Below are 17,438 nucleotides of genomic sequence, written 5' to 3'. Positions count from 1 at the left end.
TATCTATAAAGGTTTTAATATAAACAATGATATAAAGTTGAAACTTCAGCTTTAATCGGGAGGGAAAATAGTACTTGTAAAAAGTAAAAAGTATTTGCTGGATTCGGGCCAAATGACTACCATGAGAGCAGAGAGAAAGAGGAAATGAGGGAGATAGCATGAAACAAAGGTCAGAATCAGAATACTTTATTGATCCCTGAGGGGGAATTGGGTCACATTACAGTTGCTCATGTTCATGTGAGAAATATGCACAGGGAAATTATAAGGAAAATGAGAAATATGTAAAAATATGTGCATTATACTACAATATATAACAGTGTAAAGGTCCCTGGCCGGGTTTGTGGTTAGCTTTTTAACCCCTAAGCTGAAGAGGCACTCAAGAACCGATACTTTTCTTTTTTTTTTAAACTTGTGATGTTGGACGAGGCTTTTAGGGCCCCTGAGGGTCTGGGGGCCCTGCACAATAGCCTGCCTTGCTTTCTTAGTAATCCAGCCTTGTTCAGAAGGATACTTTTCCAAACATAGCCTATTTCACATCAAATTCTGCAGCACCTTTATACCTAATGATACAAAGAGAGATACAATCTGATGAGGTCACTAACAGACTCACCACCACAGACACACTATCCCTATGGGAACACTTGAGGAATGTGACTATTTGTCCTCAGGCACACTGTACACTCAAGTTGGACACTCCGGGGATTTTTCCATGCGTCCATTCGAAAAACTTCCCCGACCAATCCCTGTGCAGCTCTGGTGCAAGTGGCTCCTCCTCGCTGCTGCCTGCTCCCACATGTTATCACCCTCCGTCTGTCTGTTGCATTGTCTCATTGGGGACGCAGCGCACGGAGCCCAACACCATGGCAACTCCAGCGGACCGGGAAGCTTTATAAGTGACATAAATAAAAGACAATGTCAACAGGAAATCAAGCCTGGATTAATATGAGACGTGGCCCGCTGATGTTGCTCCAGGCTGCCAGTGGATTCATTAATTCTAGTGTTGTTCCAGTCAGCGGGGCTGCCTGAAGCTAAAGGCTGCATGGCACGTTAGAGATGGTTATATTTTGCACAGTATTGCGTTAATTCAAGCGGCTACTATGTTGCTATCGCTGGTCTGGACGCGCGTTGCGCTACCTGGTGCTGGACCTTAGCGCGTTCATTGCACTCATTGCACGGTAACTGAGCGGTGGTCAGCGGTGCGCCCCCGGTTCCGCCTGCCGGCACCCCGACGAGGATGGCCGGCCGCCGCGGCTGTGTGAACTCGCTGTGGTCGGGCACCGAGCGGGTCCGCATCGGAGAGCGCCTCAAAGCGACGCTGGCCGGGGTGCTGGAGCTTGAGCTGCTCAGGTGCAAACACCTGGGGATGGTGGACGCCGCTCTGGAGGACCGAGCCGCCGACGCGGAGGAGCAGCCGCGGGCGGAGGACGCGAGCGGAACCCCGGAGAGCGCCGCCGCGGACGCCGAGCAGAGCTCTGCGACATCCCGCAGGCAACAGGTCAGTCAGTGCGTCTGTCAGCTCGTAGCCCGGATCTCTACATGACGAGATTATTAAATATGGATGCGGGGATGATGGTGATCTGCCAACAAGCCGGTCCCTCTGCGGCTCAGTAGACAGATTTTATCTCTGCCTGGCGGCGCATGGCTGTGCCGAGAGATGAATACCCAATTGATTGAGATGGTGCCATAGAGCAGCCAAGCATGCAGCGAGATCATTATATACAGCAGCAGTGTGACCGTCACATGGAGCAAATGTCATTGAGGTCAGGCTACAGGACCAGGACTGACTGGCTGGCTCTGTGCCCCAGCTCAAGGTTATAAAGGAGGTTGTGGTGGGATACAAGCGCTAAAATCAGGTGCAGGTATTAATAGCCTACACGAGCCAGCAACCAGACACTGCTGCTGCGTTTTTTTGGCTCTGGCCAGTAAGCTCATCAGCTGTAAAGGTCACTGCACACAGTTTGCATTCAAATCACTCAGTCTGATCACAATATGTTTCATCTTTGTCATCCTGTCCCTGAGTTTTGATCTTTTATTGGGAAATCCTGAATGATCCAGTGCAGTGTGGCTCACTCTTACCGGTCAGGATGTGTGATTTCAGGCTGACACCCAAACATATAAAGAAAATCCATCTCCCAACCTGGTCCTGAAATTGATACAGAGGTGTTTTTGTGTTCACGGTGTGGAGAATGTGGTTTGACATGTAATACAGTGGGACAGGATGTGAACAGGTCCCATCCTGAGGCCTCTGGATACTGAGGCTGTAGGTGGTGTATAGTCCATTATGTGTGAGCATGAACTAGATCTGAACCTGTGAAGTCACCAAAATGTGAAATCTTCTGTTTCTACATTGAAATTTAGAAGATAAAATTTGACAGTGAGAGCAGCTGGCATGGTTTTCTGGTTATTCAGGATTATTGATAAAACTGGAATTGTTATTGGCAAGAAAATACATGTTTTAAGAGCCAAACAGTCAATTCATCAATAGACGATGGATAGAAATATAATCAACGACTATTTTGATAATCGATTCATCTTTGAAGTCATTTTTTAAAAGTGAAATAACGTTTTCTAGCTTTTCTTGATCTGATTTTATTATTCTGTGAGAATATCTTTTGGTTTTGGAGTGTTGGTTGGACAAAACATACAATTTGAAGATGATTTGGACATTTTTTCCCAACTATTTTCCGACATTGAGCAATGATTGATCAGGAAAATACTCAACAGATTAATAGATAAAGAAATAGACATTAGTTGCAACCTTTTTTCTCAGTTTTTTCCAATTATATGGCACCAATTTTAACAATAACTGCACATTTCAACTACATAGACATACTATACGATCTTTCTAGTGGAGCAATTTCTCTTTGATAATCATATTTATTATTAAATAATTAGTGATGTGCAGAAATATCTTGTCTTCTATGGAGATAAACTTCAAGGGGATTCTCTGCATTGCAAAGAGAGCGTGTTTGTTATTCTCTACTAAATCACTCTGACATGAACTATCTCTGGATAATTTCCGGATTTGATTTGTAACCAGTAACATGACAGGTTTATGTTGTGTTCAAGGTCCTCTGGTGCTGGGATTTTTTTACCAGTTCAGATATGTAATAAGTCACCATTAGATACATTAATAGCATTTTATTGCTATTCAGAGAGAGCAACAGATACTTCATCGCTCTCACTTTCCACAAACTGTTATTACACTGTGAATATGGGTGTCTGATACTGATGAGCAGTATTAGTCAGCAGCCCGCAGCACATTAATACATATTCAGTCCAAATCAGGCCACAGCTGGGGTCACCTTTGCAGAACGGTGTGTTTATTAGACGAAATAATGTGAAATAATATCCCTCCTAGGCAGAACTAGAGGGACGAAAATAACTTGATGTAATAAAATCAGTGCAGGGGCAGAAATTGCAGTCCGATCCGAGCAAGGGCATCTCCATGGAAGTGCAGCTCATACTGCGCTGCCTTCCTCGCCACCCACCCACCCACCGACATCTCTGTTGTTCCCCCCGTGGTGCTGAGACATCCCGTGGAGAGGGCAGGCAGCATTGCTCATTCTCACCTCTGAAGGGAGCTGCCAGTGTTGCAGAGCAGCCTGGCACCCTGCCCTCTGCCCAGGCCGGCCTCCGCCAACACACACACATACAAACACACACCAACCTTTGCATAAATGGAGACAAAATGTTGTTGCAAAAGTGACCACATGTAGTTTAAACAGTGCAGCAGCTGGAGAGACACCAAGTCAGAGCAGACGGAGCACCTGTTGTTTTATTTACTGCCACAAAGGTGAAATAGCTGCACTTATTGTACAGGTTTCATTCCTAAACACTTTATATATCAATTTTACCTGAAATTCATTATTCACTGCTTTAAAAAAAAACACAGGTTTTTCTGTTTTCAAAAAAAAAAATCTACTTTGTAAACCAAGGATTAGATGACTCATAACATAATGTGCTCTACTTTAACACCAGCTCTGCTGTGTTGTGGTTTTTTTCCATTTTGGAATTAAACTCTCGAAATGTGATTCACCTTTTCTCTCTCTAATAGCAGAGAAAGTTCTCACTGTGCAAATCCATATTTGGCAGGTCGGGATTATGGCTGCACATTGTCATCTGTGATGGACAAATGCAAATCTTAATCTTCTCAACCATGTGATGTGTTTCAGTGTTTGAGGGTTGGACAGGTTTTTTTTTAAAGTAATTACACTTGTGGCAAAAACAATGCTTGTGTAATATTATTTGTGGAATGAAAGCACATTTAATTAGCATAAATGTGTTATTTGTAGAAAATTTGACAGGAAATGAATCAGAAATGCCAACATTTTGCTGGTTTCAGCGTCTCAAATGTGATGATTTCATACTTTTCTTTGCTGTACTTTACAGTAAACTGAATATCGTTGGGTTTTGGACAAACAAACATCTGAAGATGTAATTTTGACTCATAAAATAGTGATTTTCCAGACATTTTATAGACCAAATGATTAATTGATAATGAAAATAACAGTTGGTTGCAGCCCTACATTTGTATATGCAATCTGTTTTTATAAATAGAGCCAACTTTAATTTCCAAATTAAGTATTCTGCATTATATACAGAAGAAAAAACTCAAGTTCTCAGTGTGTAACATTTTAATCTTTTTATACTTTTCAACAGCTCTTCTTGCCCTCAACACAAGTGTCAAGGCCAAGTTGGTGAAAAACTGATCCTTCCCACTGTTGCCATTCAGTATTTAAAAATAAACTGAATGAAACACATAAGAGAATAAGGGGATGTGCTACAGATGTGCCCTTTTACTGAAGCCAGCCTGTCTTCAAATTAGGTTTAGTATTGGAAAGCATCATCTTACATGGAGAGCCATTAGGCTGACTTGTGGAGTGAGACAAGCTTTTGTCTCTGGTTCTTGCCTCAAGATCTTTCTGAGCTCACAGAAAAAAGAAAAAAAAAAAAGTCTGTAACGTTGATACTTTCATGTGTTTGTGTGAAATCCACCTAAATGTTTCAGAAACGCTGGAGCTCATCACATCACTCGGCGGTGAAGATGAAGACAGCACAGCGTGGGCTGTTCTTTAAATTTCAATACCACATTAATAACACATGAACGATAAATACTGTGCTGTACTTCTCATCGAACACTAGCTCCATCCTACGCTGTTTGGCCTCAACATGGCAACCGCTGCAGTTTGTCTCACTGTAATGACATAATGCACTCATTAAGAGGAGGTGTGTTGCTTGTGCAGCTGCGATCACTGTAGCATTATTATCCAATCGACCCATACGTTTCCAACATATTGTTCCGGAGGGGCTGCGCTCCTCCCTCACATGAAGGAATATCACATTACATAGCTCTGAGCGGACCCCCACCCACTTGTCTGTCAGCCCCCTATGATTTGATCATGCACTGGTCTCTGTGTAACACCATATCCTGTAATGTGTATTATGTTGTTGATGGATAATCTGGAGAGAGATGGACATTTTTGCAGATATTTACACATCCGAGGGACTTTATAAAGGGTTAATTCATATCTTTAAATAGACAGAGTTAGAAGTTAAGGGAAAAAAAACTTAAGTTGAAGCTCTTACAAGTGCAGAAAGATGGACATATGTGCTTTTATAGCAACAGGAGGTGAAGGCAATGAGTGGGCTTTGGCGGCACAACAGACAACCGAACATACATGTGAGGAAGAAAAAGTCACAACAAGACTGGATTGTGTGTGTTCAGGCTCAGGATGAGTTAAATATTTCGCCAGGCCTGTTGTGCTGTTGTGGTTCTGTGTGTGGGAGGAGAAGCGAGAGAGAGAGAGAGAGAGAGAGAGAGAGAGAGAGAGAGTTAGAGAGCGAGCAGCTGTAGCTATGGTGAGTAGGGGGCGGCTGGCACGAAGGATATTATAGAAGTGGGGGGGGGGGGGTAGGGGTGTAGGGGGGTGATTATTTGTCAAGGGGAGTGTGGGGGAGGTAGGGGTCCTTCAAGATGCCCTTCTATCTCACCCGGCAACCACTCGCCCTCCCCACCTCACCGCCTTCACTCAGTCAGAGACCGAGAAATAAGAGAGTGAGTCACTGTCTCTTTTTTTGTCCCTCTTGCTTGTTTTTGGTCACCCACTCAGCCACGACTCACTTTAGACTCACAAGGGGAAAAAAAAAAGGGACAGAAATGAGTCTTCTCTTCTTCTCACAAGAGCCGAGAGGAAGAGAGGATAAGATTAAGACAGGTCAAAGTCTGAAACTCTTTTCCTTCCTTCCCTCTTTCCTTCTCAGTCCACCCCCCCTTCCCTTCTGCCGCTCTGGCTGCTCTTTGTTACGTCATCTGTCTTCTCTCATTATCTTCTGAAGCCCCCCCCCCCCTCCTCTCTCTCCTGTCACCCCAGCAGTGAGTCACCACCTGTATTGTTTCCTCAGTAACAAGAGGATTGATCAGTGCCACTCACAGGCTCTCTGTTGTCTGGGCTCAATCGGTCTAATGCAGGGGGCTCTTGGCTGCGGTCTGAGAGGGTGGGTGGGGGGGATTTAGAGGATAATTGAAGGGTGGGGGGGTAGTGGGGGGTGGTGGGGGTTACTCTACCAAGCCCTTACTAATCTAGGAAATTGAGGCACTCTGCTAACTTGGCGGGGTGATTGTTATTCTTGGTATTATGTGGGGCCCTCATTCCTGACCATTACGGTAACATCGGTGACATCATCGGGGTGTGCGTCTGGTAAATGACGTCATAGACACACAACCCTACATGTGTTTTTTCCACATGGATATAACTTGGTCTTTTAAGGAGTGTGATTGTTACACATTACAGCAGTATTTCACTTTCATTAGAAACGCTCTTGTATCAGGCCTCTACAGATATTTGAGTGGTACATTAACCTAGTGAAGTTAGTTTCAAGTAAAATTCCTGCATTTAAATTTTTACTTCAGTAAAATTAAATAAATATATATTGTTCAGTGATTATTGTGGTGAGTAACTATAGCTGTCAAATAAATGTAGTGAATTAAAAAGTACAACATTTCGTCCTGAAATATAGTGGAGTATAATTATAAGGTAGTATAAAATGGAAACAAAATCCTCAAACTAAGAACAACATAAAGTACAGTGGTTGTGTAAAAGTAGCTTAAATTATGTTTCTGAGCAAACTGTAATTAAAAGTTGACAAAATTACTCAGCGACTTTTTTTGCTTTACACATTTGAAGACTTTTTTTCTGATGTAATAATAAGCACTATTCATCAATTTGAGCATTTTAAATATGATTTTGCTTACATTTACCATGTATATTATATAGTATATTGATAATGGAAAAATAAATTATCCTGATATTGATTTGAACCATATCTTACAGCTTGCCCGACTCAGTTTTTAACCTGAGCTGTGTACAAGGGGCCGTATTTCTTGTGTCTACAGATGAATAGCCACTAAAGCACATTACAATCTGTCACTGAAGTGAAATATCACCTTAACAAACAAGCTGTGCATTGTGTACTACAATGAGTAATGTCTCACTGTTTGCCTTCTCTTATTACACCCATTTACAAAACAGGTATTGTCTGAGATTTTGGCAACTGTAATATTGTGTTAAAGCTTAAATTATGTGTTTTCTGGTCCTAAAGGCTGTAAAATAAATGCTGCAAATGTCTTTACATGAACTATACTTCTTTCACAAAAATGATTAATATAAAAATATTGTAATCTAGGAGTAGTAATCACATTATCACTGTTGAGATATTTCTTTCAAAAACATTGTTGATTTTGCCCGTGTCGCTCAGCCCTAACCTGTCTCGTGTTTTGTTTTTTTCAGGCTCCCTCTCCCTCAGATATAATGGTATCGCCTTGTCAGAGCAGCCCAGAGGACTCTGGCAGTAATTCTGGGGATGGGACAGTTCACTCCTCATCTGGTAGGGGGAGTAACTCACGCTGGTCTACTCTTTCCTGGGATGCCCCGTCTGACCTGCTGTCTCCCCCAACACCAGACCCCAGCGGTGCAGTCCACCTGGATAGTGACTCCAGACCTAGTTCAGGTAAAAAAGACACATCTACACTTCAAGATACACACTTGTGCTCAGCTGTGAATATTGAAGACAGTGTGTGATCCACAGCACTGACCTGTACAATGACCAACACAGTGTGAGAGCTCACCTGTGTGAGAGAGGTCCAATTAAACATTAACCACCTCTTTTTTTTTAAAACTTTGGTTTACTTGCACTGTGTCACTTGGCACTGACTCATTCAGTTTCAGTTTGCCAAAGTCTTATCCACTCTTGTTGTTACTGTGATCCCTGTGTCTCTACACCCAACTCAGACATTCCTCTGCTGTTACGCACTTACACATACACGCCTTACTTTACTTGGGTGTAGCGAAAATCTAGCACTTGATTCAGTTAAACCTTGAAACCAGGAAAGGCATTATTTAATTACATTCTTAGGTTTGAAGTTATTTTCACAGCTTAATGTGTTAAACTTTCATCTTAATTCTGATTTGTCAGCTCTTATTTGGAGTGACTGTACTGTTTTGGCGCTGACTATCTCGATGTTACTTGTTAGTTAAATATTGGATCTAGTACTGTGACGCCTTTTTCCTGGAATTTATGTGTTGAGTTTCTGTCTTGTCTGTGTTTAGCGAGGGTTGTTATTACTGACCATTTTCCTTTATATATATCCAAACTAAACACTGCAGCTACTGGAAATATTTTGTGTGTGACTTTTCTCAGGAAAAACCAACAGTACCAGACAGAGACTATAAAACTGCAAATGTAAAACCTATACATAAAATCACCATTGTGTGACAGCACAAAGTAGCAACACTGATGACATCCGTGTTTATGAAAATGGTGGATTTTGTGTTTTTTTCAATTTGTAGTTAAATAAACATAAGTTGTGTCATATGGTAGCTTGACTACAGAGGCCTATGCAAGCAATCCACAAAAGACAAAAAAGAAAACCAACCAACAAAAAATGAGTACAGGTCTAAGAAAAACCAGAATCCCAGTAATAGAGAATTAATAATACTAATGATGATAGTAACAATACAATTCAAATAATGGCCAGTATATTACATAACCACCAGACAGGTCAGGACTCTAGGGGGCCCCTATTTCCGCACCTTTATCATCAGCCCCTCTAAGAATGATTAAGAAATTGTTGGATGTTGTCACAAAATGTTACATATGTATACATATGCAGAGTGAGTTTATTTCCTCTCTCATCAAGGTTTCTATTCAGTGAGCGGGAGCTCTCTGTCGGACTCTTGCTACTCTGTGTCCAGTGATGCCACTCAGGGAGGACCAGCGCCACTGGCCAGACCCCTGAAGCTGTGGGAGCAGGTTCCTCTGTCTGCTGACAACACTGACATCCTGTGGTCAGATGGTGTAGTGAAGCAGCAGCAGCCACAGCAGCCTGCAGTTTACAGCAGCCACAATGATGCTGAACAAACAGAAGGGATACCAGTCTCAGGTGAGCAAATAATGCAAATAATGGATCCATCAGTCATGTAAATCCATACATGGAAATATGAAATTTTCAGCAAAAGGTGGTTCAGAAAGTTCAACTGAAGATGGTTCCCAGCACTGTTGTGGCTACAAAATGCCAGTATTATGTCTGGAAAGAGGTGGGGATATAAATATTTAGGGAACAATCATCTAAAATGAATGTTTGGTCTAAAATTCTTCTTCCCTTGTCTCTTACAGTCTCAAGTGACCTTGAAGCGACTGGTTTGAGCTTTCTGTCTGACCTCTGCTCAGGCCTCGGTGACTCCTTGATTTCTTCCCTCCTCCCGCTTCTCGATCCAGCCTCTTCTTCCTCCACCTCCTCTGTCTATCCGAGACCCCAGCTGGATTCTCGCTACTGTACAGACCTGGTGTCCCGTCGGACAAAAGAGGTATACCCCTACCCTAGCCCACTGCATGCCGTCGCCCTCCAAAGCCCCCTCTTCACCTCCCAGAGCCAGGAGCAATCAGCCTCTCCCAGTCCTGAAGGAACCCAACCAGATGAACCACCAGAATCCACTGCTGATTTAAGTCTGCCTCTCCAGCCTCAGCAGCCCACATCCCAGGCCTCTTTCACCCAGTTGGAGCAGTACATCTCTAGGCTAGCTCGCCAATATCATAATCGGGTAACTTCTTCCACCTCTGATCTCACTTCAGCTGCTACACCTTGTTCAGTCACAAACCGAGGTTTCTGTACCCCCGGCAAAAGTCACGGTTCCACTCAGTCCCTGTCTGCCTTCGAGAACCGCAGTACACCCTCCACCCTGCCAGGGGGCAGCATCACACCCTGCAAATCACTTCTGGGAAATTCTGCTAGAGTCAGCCTTAGCACTACTGGGAAAAAGGCCACCAGGAACTCAATCAACCTGGGTAACCTTCCCTCTGCAACTGGAGAGGATTTGAACATAAATCTGCATCTCAACCTCAATTTGAACCTTGCTCCTGGTTTAAATTCTAACCAGGGACTGGGAGACAATCCCAAACATGGCAGTTGTGGAGCTTTGCGGAGTGACTTTGCTGCAGCTTCCACTGCTTCTGCTACATCACTTTCCTCTACACCCACCCCAGCACTTAGAGCTCGACCTCGCATTTCCACCTGTCCCTCAAGCCTGAGCCACCGCAGTTCCCTGGAGGTCACTTCGGGGTCTGGAAACAGTTCTGGATTTGGGTCAACCGCCTTCTGTCGATCATTAGACTGGAGCAGCGGTGCTCCCCCTGAGTCTGGTACATCAGCGTTTGGCACGAATTCTGGATCAGCTCCTGGGTCTCAGCGCAGCAGCTTGATCCAAGAGTCCAGCTCCAGTCCCAAGCTAAGCGAAGACTCCCCCATGGTGGGAGAGATCTCCCGCCTCTCCGGCCTGTCAAGGGCTGTTGTAGTTGGGCTGATGGAACAAGGTGTGGAGCTGGATATCGACTGCTTCCAAGCAGACACAGCAGGTGAGGTGAGGGGTCATGGTAAAAGTCACCTGACAGCCCAGACAGATCAGTCACATGACTACACTAGACTGAATGAACTGAGCCCTCAGAGACCAATACAGCTGTCTCTCAGTGTCACCCACTCTCCCCAGTCTCAGTCCAGTCTCACTCCTCCTCTCTCCCACTCCAGCAGCCCAATTCACCCTTACCAGTCCATTCATATTCCCTCTGCCCACTACTCCTCACACTGCCACTACCAGCAGACCCCTTCCCCATCTGACCTTCCTTCCTCCACAGCTTCCTCCCCTGCCTCCCGCGCTACAGCGAGGGGCCGCTCCCCTCCACGGCCTCTCCAGCCTTCCCCTTTGGGTGCAACCCCTCTCTCTGTTTTCCGAAGGGATGCGCCCTTCCAGTGTTCCCTGCCTCGTGCCAATACCAGGACCTCTCCTTTGGAGCATGGCGGCATCCAGCCAAGGGGTGGATCACTTCGGCAGAGTGGAGGAGGAAGTGGGGGTAGTGGTGGGTGGAAGAGGGTGGAGGGGGAGGGGCTCTACAGGGGGAAGCATGCCTCCCACAAGTTGATCAGGGCGGCAACAGTGAACAGCTATACTAAGAGAGAGGACTACAGCTCTGTTTGGGGTGAAGAGGAGGAGAGGGAGCGAACAGCAGCCCAAACACCCAGAAAGACCTCTAACAAACTCTGGAGGGGCTTTGAGGGTCGCCTCTGGAGCAAAGAGTCAGAGAGTGAAAGGGAGGAGATGGATAGAGCGGAGTATGGCTATGGAAGGAGAAGGAACAGCGGTGGAAGCTGGAGAAGGGAACACCGGAGGGTGAAGTCGGGGTCCAGTAGTAATGACAAGAGGCCAAAAGTAGAAAGCTCTCCCATCTTCTCAAAGAAGAGGGGGAAAGAGGAGGTGGAGAGACGTAGCTCCAGCCTCAGGCTATCCAGGAGGGCTCTTTTCAGGAGTGAGTCCCAAGGCTTGCTGGTTCCTCGTAACCACAGCGAGGAGCCCAGAAAACAGGCACACTGGGTCTCCTCTGTAGATGTGGGGCATGGTAGCATGGGTATCAACAAAGACGAAGGGGTCAGACTGCTGAGAGCAAAGGAGGGGGACAAACGTCTGTCCTCCACAGCCAGTCTGTTTAACCTCTCCCGTTCTCAGAGCCTGGAGGGCAGCTGCCACTCCCTCTCCCCGCTCTCCTCCCCTTCCTTTTCTCCATCACCTCCTCCAAGGATGCCCCTCCAGCGCTCTCGATCGCTGCGGGACTTGGGGAGGAGAGTGTTTGGCTCCATGAGGTCCCTGAGTCTCAAGCGGAAACCATCAAAGAAGTGACATTTGTACAATAAATGAACATCACAGTGGATGCCACATCCATGTGTTATAAAACACCGGTAATGGCTGGTATTGTGTTTCATTGTAAAAGGAAGTTCCATCATTTTTAATTTTAAAATGTAAAAGACTTTTTGACTGGTTAGACCGATAAGACACTGGTTCTATAATACTGGCTAAAATACCAGTTCCTTCATCCACCACCAGTAAGATGGAAGTTCCTCTCAGGCACAAAAAGTCTGTAAAATCTATTCATTTTTTTTCTTGGCCGTCTTCATTCATTCTAGTTGTTTTTGTAAATTTTTAATGACAGTGACATTTATCCACTTTTATAGCTGCCAACAAAGTACACAATGCCTGTCAGATTTCTTCAAAAAGGTCCTGCAGCACAATCAGAGTGCTTTGTAGCCAAATGATTGAACTGCATGTCCTAAAATCATTCCTCACTGACACCGCATTATTCTAAATAGTGCAACCTACAGTAGCAAGCAGACCACTGTAGGGTACAGGATGGCTCATAGTGAAATGTCAGTGAAAAACAAACAAACAAAGGAGACAACTTTATTTGGGGTGAAGAATTCCTTTGAGGAGCTGCAAACCTTGTATGAATTTCACTTATGTGAGTGTTGAAGAAATGTTGTTTCAAAGGCTTTGACACCTTGATAGGAACACAGCTCTGGTTAAAACAAAGGGAAATACCTTTTACCTTTTGTTGGCTGAAAGGTTGCCCAATTCAAAGGCACTAAACATACCCATATTGGCTATAAGCGGCTTCCTTATAAACCTATTGGTTGAATCTTCCTGTAAACCATGAGTATGAATGTGTATGTGTACACTCCCCTTATGCATGCTGCTCTGTGACTTGTTCAGTGATTATAGCTATTGTGAGAATGTGATATTCCTCTTGGTTTATAGGCAATAATGCCTCTGAAGTACAATCATATTGGCCAGATAATGACCAAAACCAAGCAAATACTCTTTAACTTGATATTGTGCTCAGGATTTTGAAATAAATATTGAATGATTAAAATATTTGAGACAAAATGTGGCTTCTCATGGCTTATGATTAATAAAAGAAATGTTTAACTAAACTTGTAATGTGCCTGAAATAACTATAGTTCGTGGTTTGTACAACATTGACAATCACATGAGTTTGATAGAAACACGTCTGAGCTTGGACATTCATTATACAAAATATTTTACTTGAAAACTCACAAAATCAACACTGACCAGACAACTGCAATCATAAAGGCATTATCAGGACTTTGAGTAGCACATGAAGAGTCTCACGGTAGCCGTCAGAAGCATCTTTGTGAAATATCCAAACTCCAGCTCTCTTGAGCTAAAAAAAAAAAAAAAAAAAGCTTTTCCTGTTGCTAGGAAACAAACTTTTCTGTCCTCTCCTTTCTATTTTCAGCAGCGTCCTTTTTACTTTCTCACCTCAGAATCACCCAGAGAAGACACAGTAACATTAGGTCTGTGAACATTCTTCAATTGGTTGGGGACCAGCTGAGGCTGAACAAAGTCTCTCTTAGGCTGAGACTTCATTTTGGTGGGTTGTGCTGTTTGGCTAAACTCCCTCACCAGCTGTGTTGGTTTGGTTAATCCCTTCTCCAGACCTGCTCTTCAGGCTGGAAGAAAACATCTCACGGTACATGGCCTTCTCCTTTTGTAACTCCCGATTCAGCTTCTCTTCAGCCCTCTGCAGGTGCTTCCGGACGTTGGCATCTGTGACAGAAAAATGAAGACGTTTTGTTTTGGAAAAAAATAAATTCCTTTATCCCACAGGTCTTCAAATATGCACGAGAAGGCAAGGAGAGAATCTGTTCAATTAAATTATGTGTGTATATGTTTTATGCAACAATTATTGGATTTTTTTAAAAGGTGCAAAAATACCTTTTAAGCTTTACTTCTCACCTATTTGGTGTTGCAAAAATGAGGTGATTCATGCTTGCACTTTGTACTGAGACGAGAAAAATCAATATTCATGTATAAGAACCAGTAGGAACAAAGTACTCATTTGAAACAAATCACTATCAAAAATATAGTGATTAGTAAAAACACACAGTGAGACTGCACTGAGAAACTGTCACTCCAGAAATACCTAAATGACTATTCTTCCTATAGACTGGCTTGAGCTTGCTGTGGATGATCCTTGTGTGCTCGCTTATCTCTTACCATTAGGCTGCTCCCTGCAGGCCTGGGTGAGGTACTGTTTGGCTGTCTGTGCGTCTCCCAGCTCCAGTGTGGCCACTCCTGCCCTGTACAGTGCTTTGACATCACCTGGTCGCCACTGCAGAACCCGCAGGCTGTACTCCCGGACACGAGCATAATCAACACTCTGTCTCTGCAGCAAACAGGCTGAAAGAGATATGTACAGTATGTGTATATAAAATTCTGTACAAGCCCAGCAGCTGTTTGTTCTTTTCCCTTATAAGACAACCTGTAAAAAAACTCTCATAAAATGTTGTCACCTCTTTGAGGCATCACTGAACTGGAGAGTGATTTGTTAGAACTTATTATGCTGATGATATGATATGAAACTACTTCTCTGATATTCAGAGTGGTCTTCTGAGGAGCCTCTAGTTTTTAACAGAACCTCGGATATATTTTCTACTCCATTTGGATATTCTAGTATTCCTTTCACCTCTGTTCTTTAAATGGTTATATTTTTTATATACCAGCTAAGTTGTTGTAGCAGTCCACTTGTGTGTTTCTCAGTAACTCTTCCTGTTCAGATGTGAGAGCAGGCATCTCAGGTCCAAACCCTTTCACTGACGCCATCACATCAGAGTCCAGGCCTCGGAGGACCAACAGAGCACGGTGATAACGGCCGATGGCTGAACGGATGTTCTTCTCCCGATAGAAAGCGTTCCCTTCTGTTTTCATTTGGGCTGCTTCTTCTAGCGAAGCCCAAACTGGCTTCACGGAGGTCGCTCTAGACCTAGAAAAGCTTGGTTCTGCTGCCGCAGCTGCCCCCTGCACATCTGGACTCTCCTCTCCTCCTGCAGCCTCCATTTCTGCAGTGGAGCTAATTAGCTGCAGAAATGAGAAACTGCATGTAAATTAATGTGTTAAAAAGCCACTGGTGAGCAGTACATACATATACAGACACATTACAGCCACATTATAGCATTTCTACTCTACATTTAGTGCTGCATTGACCTGATAAACTGAATTGATATGGCACCAATACTTCAATTTAATGAAGAACTGGAGGAAAATACACACCTATTCTAGTGAGGTGTAGACAGGAAAGAAAAGACGGGAAAGCTGCACACTCTGATGTAATCATTCCTTTCAAGTTAAAAATGTTACACGACAAGAAGACAACCTTTTGAACTTGACAACTACTTTAATGGCAATGGCTATGTTCACACTCAACACTTTCTGTGCCTTCACAATTAAGCTCCCACTTTCTCCCAATACATGATAACATGTACACTCTCACACCGAAAGGTATTTGGCCAACTGAATATAATGTAGAATATAACTGCATGATAACATTATAAGCATACACATGTATGAAAGCTAGGTATTAGTATGTATTTAATACCTGGAACTTGGAAATAAAGATCAAAGTTTTGGCAGTGTGCCTGCATTAAAAACTGAAGGCATAAAGCTTAAAAGGCTGGGAGGGAGGATCTAATGAAAGACTCAGCTATCAGTTTTTTGGAGGTTGACTCATATGAGAGACTAAAAGTTTGGATATTTCTGCCTCTGATGCATTTTGATCTTTTTATTCCTCAATTTGTGTCTTGTGAACTCCACAACTTTATGCAGGTATAATACTTATTTTCTCAATTAATCATTTAGTCTATAAAATGTCAAACATATGGGAAAAAAGACCACATTAAATGTCTTTTCATGGTCATTGTCATTTTAAAACTGCTAAACCTTCTGATGAAGTACAATTGTATTTTGCACAAGCCTAAAAATAATATTGGGCTGCAACTAAGGTATATTTTCATATTGATTAATCTGCCAGCTATTTTCTTAATTAATTGATTAATCATTATGTCTACAAAATGTCAGAACATTGTGAAAGATGCTCATTATCATTTCCCAGAGTTAAAGGAGACGTTTATACATCTTTTTTGATTGATCAACAGTCGAAAACCCAAAGTTATTCCGTTTACTATCATGTATGACAAAGAAAAGCATTAAATCACCACATTTGAGAAGCTGCAACCAGAAAATATTTGACATTTAAAAAAATAAATAAAAAAAGACTAAAACGATTATCAAAATTGTTGCCAATTAATTCTCTGTCAGTCGACTAATCCTTGCAGCCCTAATTTAAATGTCTTTACAAAAGAACTGAGGAAAAATGTATACTTATAGCTTAATGTTAATGGATGCCAATCAGTTCCACACAGTGGCTACACATATTTTAACTGGAGAAAGTAAACAGATCTGGTATCAACCATTACCCTGAGTTTACTGGAAGAGAGGTAGGGTCATTCAGGTCCAGTGAATATTGCCTACTTAGCAGTATTTCCATGTTGCTAAGTAACTAGTTAGTCTCAGTGTGAATGCACCTGCATTAGCCTGTTTCTTGTTAAAAATAATTACATTTGCTAGCTGTTGGTTTTGCTAATGTTGTTAATTTTTTAAATTATCAGCAACCATCTCCACCCCACCTCACGTGAAATAGTGTGTTTTCGTTTCACTACTGTTACTTTCCTCTTACTAACGTGTATTTGTGGAACTTCAGTTGCTCCTCATAAAGAGTCAACGTCATCACTGAAAAACGTCATTCATTTGTAACATTTTTTAACTGACTCACTCCAACTAACGTTCAAACGTGAACGGTTAGTAGCTACAGTTAGCCGAGCTAGCAGAGTTACCAAGTTAACTTCAGCTCCTCACACACTAAGCTCACTCTCATTCTGTTAAGTTCAAAATGTTTGTACAGTTTAACTGTTTGGTGCGTTTCATGTAACGGTTAAATTGTTATGCATGGTCTCACCTTAAACGTCACTAGGAAGACAATCAACGGACAGCTACTTCTTACAGTTGACAACCATTCTGCTGCTGTTGTGTTCCGGCGCCTCCTTGTTTTCTGATATAAAATGGTCAAAACTTCAACGTGATGTCACATTACTGCCACGAGCAGGCCGAACCGGGAATTACAGGTGCACACACACACACACACACACACACACACACACACACACACACACACGCACACACACACACGCACACACACACACA

At 43.1% G+C, this 17,438-nt stretch overlaps 2 protein-coding genes and 1 long non-coding RNA gene across 4 annotated transcripts; 1 reads left to right on the top strand and 2 right to left on the bottom strand.

The window, feature by feature from the left end:
- Positions 1 to 170: 170 nt before the first annotated feature.
- Positions 171 to 1,276, bottom strand: LOC137189532 (uncharacterized). Its single transcript, XR_010929654.1, has 2 exons — positions 1,135 to 1,276; positions 171 to 885 (listed from the first exon to the last, which is right to left on the bottom strand). It is a non-coding gene; the product is annotated as an uncharacterized lncRNA (long non-coding RNA).
- Positions 881 to 13,265, top strand: si:ch211-168f7.5 (uncharacterized). The gene is made up of 4 exons (XM_067599445.1): positions 881 to 1,495; positions 7,791 to 8,010; positions 9,200 to 9,442; positions 9,676 to 13,265. Exons 1-4 carry the CDS (start codon positions 1,235 to 1,237, stop codon positions 12,222 to 12,224), a joined length of 3,273 nt encoding a protein of 1,090 aa, XP_067455546.1. The 5' UTR covers positions 881 to 1,234; the 3' UTR covers positions 12,225 to 13,265.
- A 137-nt stretch (positions 13,266 to 13,402) lies between these two features.
- Positions 13,403 to 17,295, bottom strand: ttc9c (tetratricopeptide repeat domain 9C). Of its 2 annotated transcripts, none has more exons than XM_067599453.1 (4): positions 17,194 to 17,295; positions 14,903 to 15,260; positions 14,400 to 14,582; positions 13,403 to 13,949 (listed from the first exon to the last, which is right to left on the bottom strand). In XM_067599453.1, the coding sequence occupies exons 2-4, from the start codon at positions 15,237 to 15,239 to the stop codon at positions 13,792 to 13,794; spliced, it is 678 nt and encodes a 225-aa protein (XP_067455554.1). In that variant the 5' UTR covers positions 15,240 to 15,260; positions 17,194 to 17,295; the 3' UTR covers positions 13,403 to 13,791. The 2 variants fall into 2 exon arrangements, with proteins under 2 accessions (XP_067455554.1, XP_067455553.1); XM_067599452.1 differs by lacking the exon at positions 17,194 to 17,295 and adding an exon at positions 16,655 to 16,747.
- Between the last annotated feature and the right edge of the window lie 143 nt (positions 17,296 to 17,438).

The sequence above is a fragment of the Thunnus thynnus genome, chromosome 9 (assembly GCF_963924715.1).
Source record: "Thunnus thynnus chromosome 9, fThuThy2.1, whole genome shotgun sequence".
Taxonomy (NCBI): domain Eukaryota; kingdom Metazoa; phylum Chordata; class Actinopteri; order Scombriformes; family Scombridae; genus Thunnus; species Thunnus thynnus.
Note: the sequence above shows the minus strand (reverse complement) of the source record. Positions and strands in the feature narration are given on the sequence as shown.

Coding starts and splice junctions, on each gene's coding strand:
- si:ch211-168f7.5 (XM_067599445.1), top strand. CDS start 1,235: ATGGCCGGCCGCCGCGGCTGTGTGAACTCGCTGTGGTCGGGCACCGAG. Junction 1,496..7,790: donor CGACATCCCGCAGGCAACAG/GTCAGTCAGTGC, acceptor TGTTTTTTTCAG/GCTCCCTCTCCCTCAGATAT. Junction 8,011..9,199: donor TGACTCCAGACCTAGTTCAG/GTAAAAAAGACA, acceptor TCTCTCATCAAG/GTTTCTATTCAGTGAGCGGG.
- ttc9c (XM_067599453.1), bottom strand. CDS start 15,239: ATGGAGGCTGCAGGAGGAGAGGAGAGTCCAGATGTGCAGGGGGCAGCT. Junction 14,583..14,902: donor CTGCTACAACAACTTAGCTG/GTATATAAAAAA, acceptor TATCTCTTTCAG/CCTGTTTGCTGCAGAGACAG. Junction 13,950..14,399: donor CTGCAGGGAGCAGCCTAATG/GTAAGAGATAAG, acceptor TTTCTGTCACAG/ATGCCAACGTCCGGAAGCAC.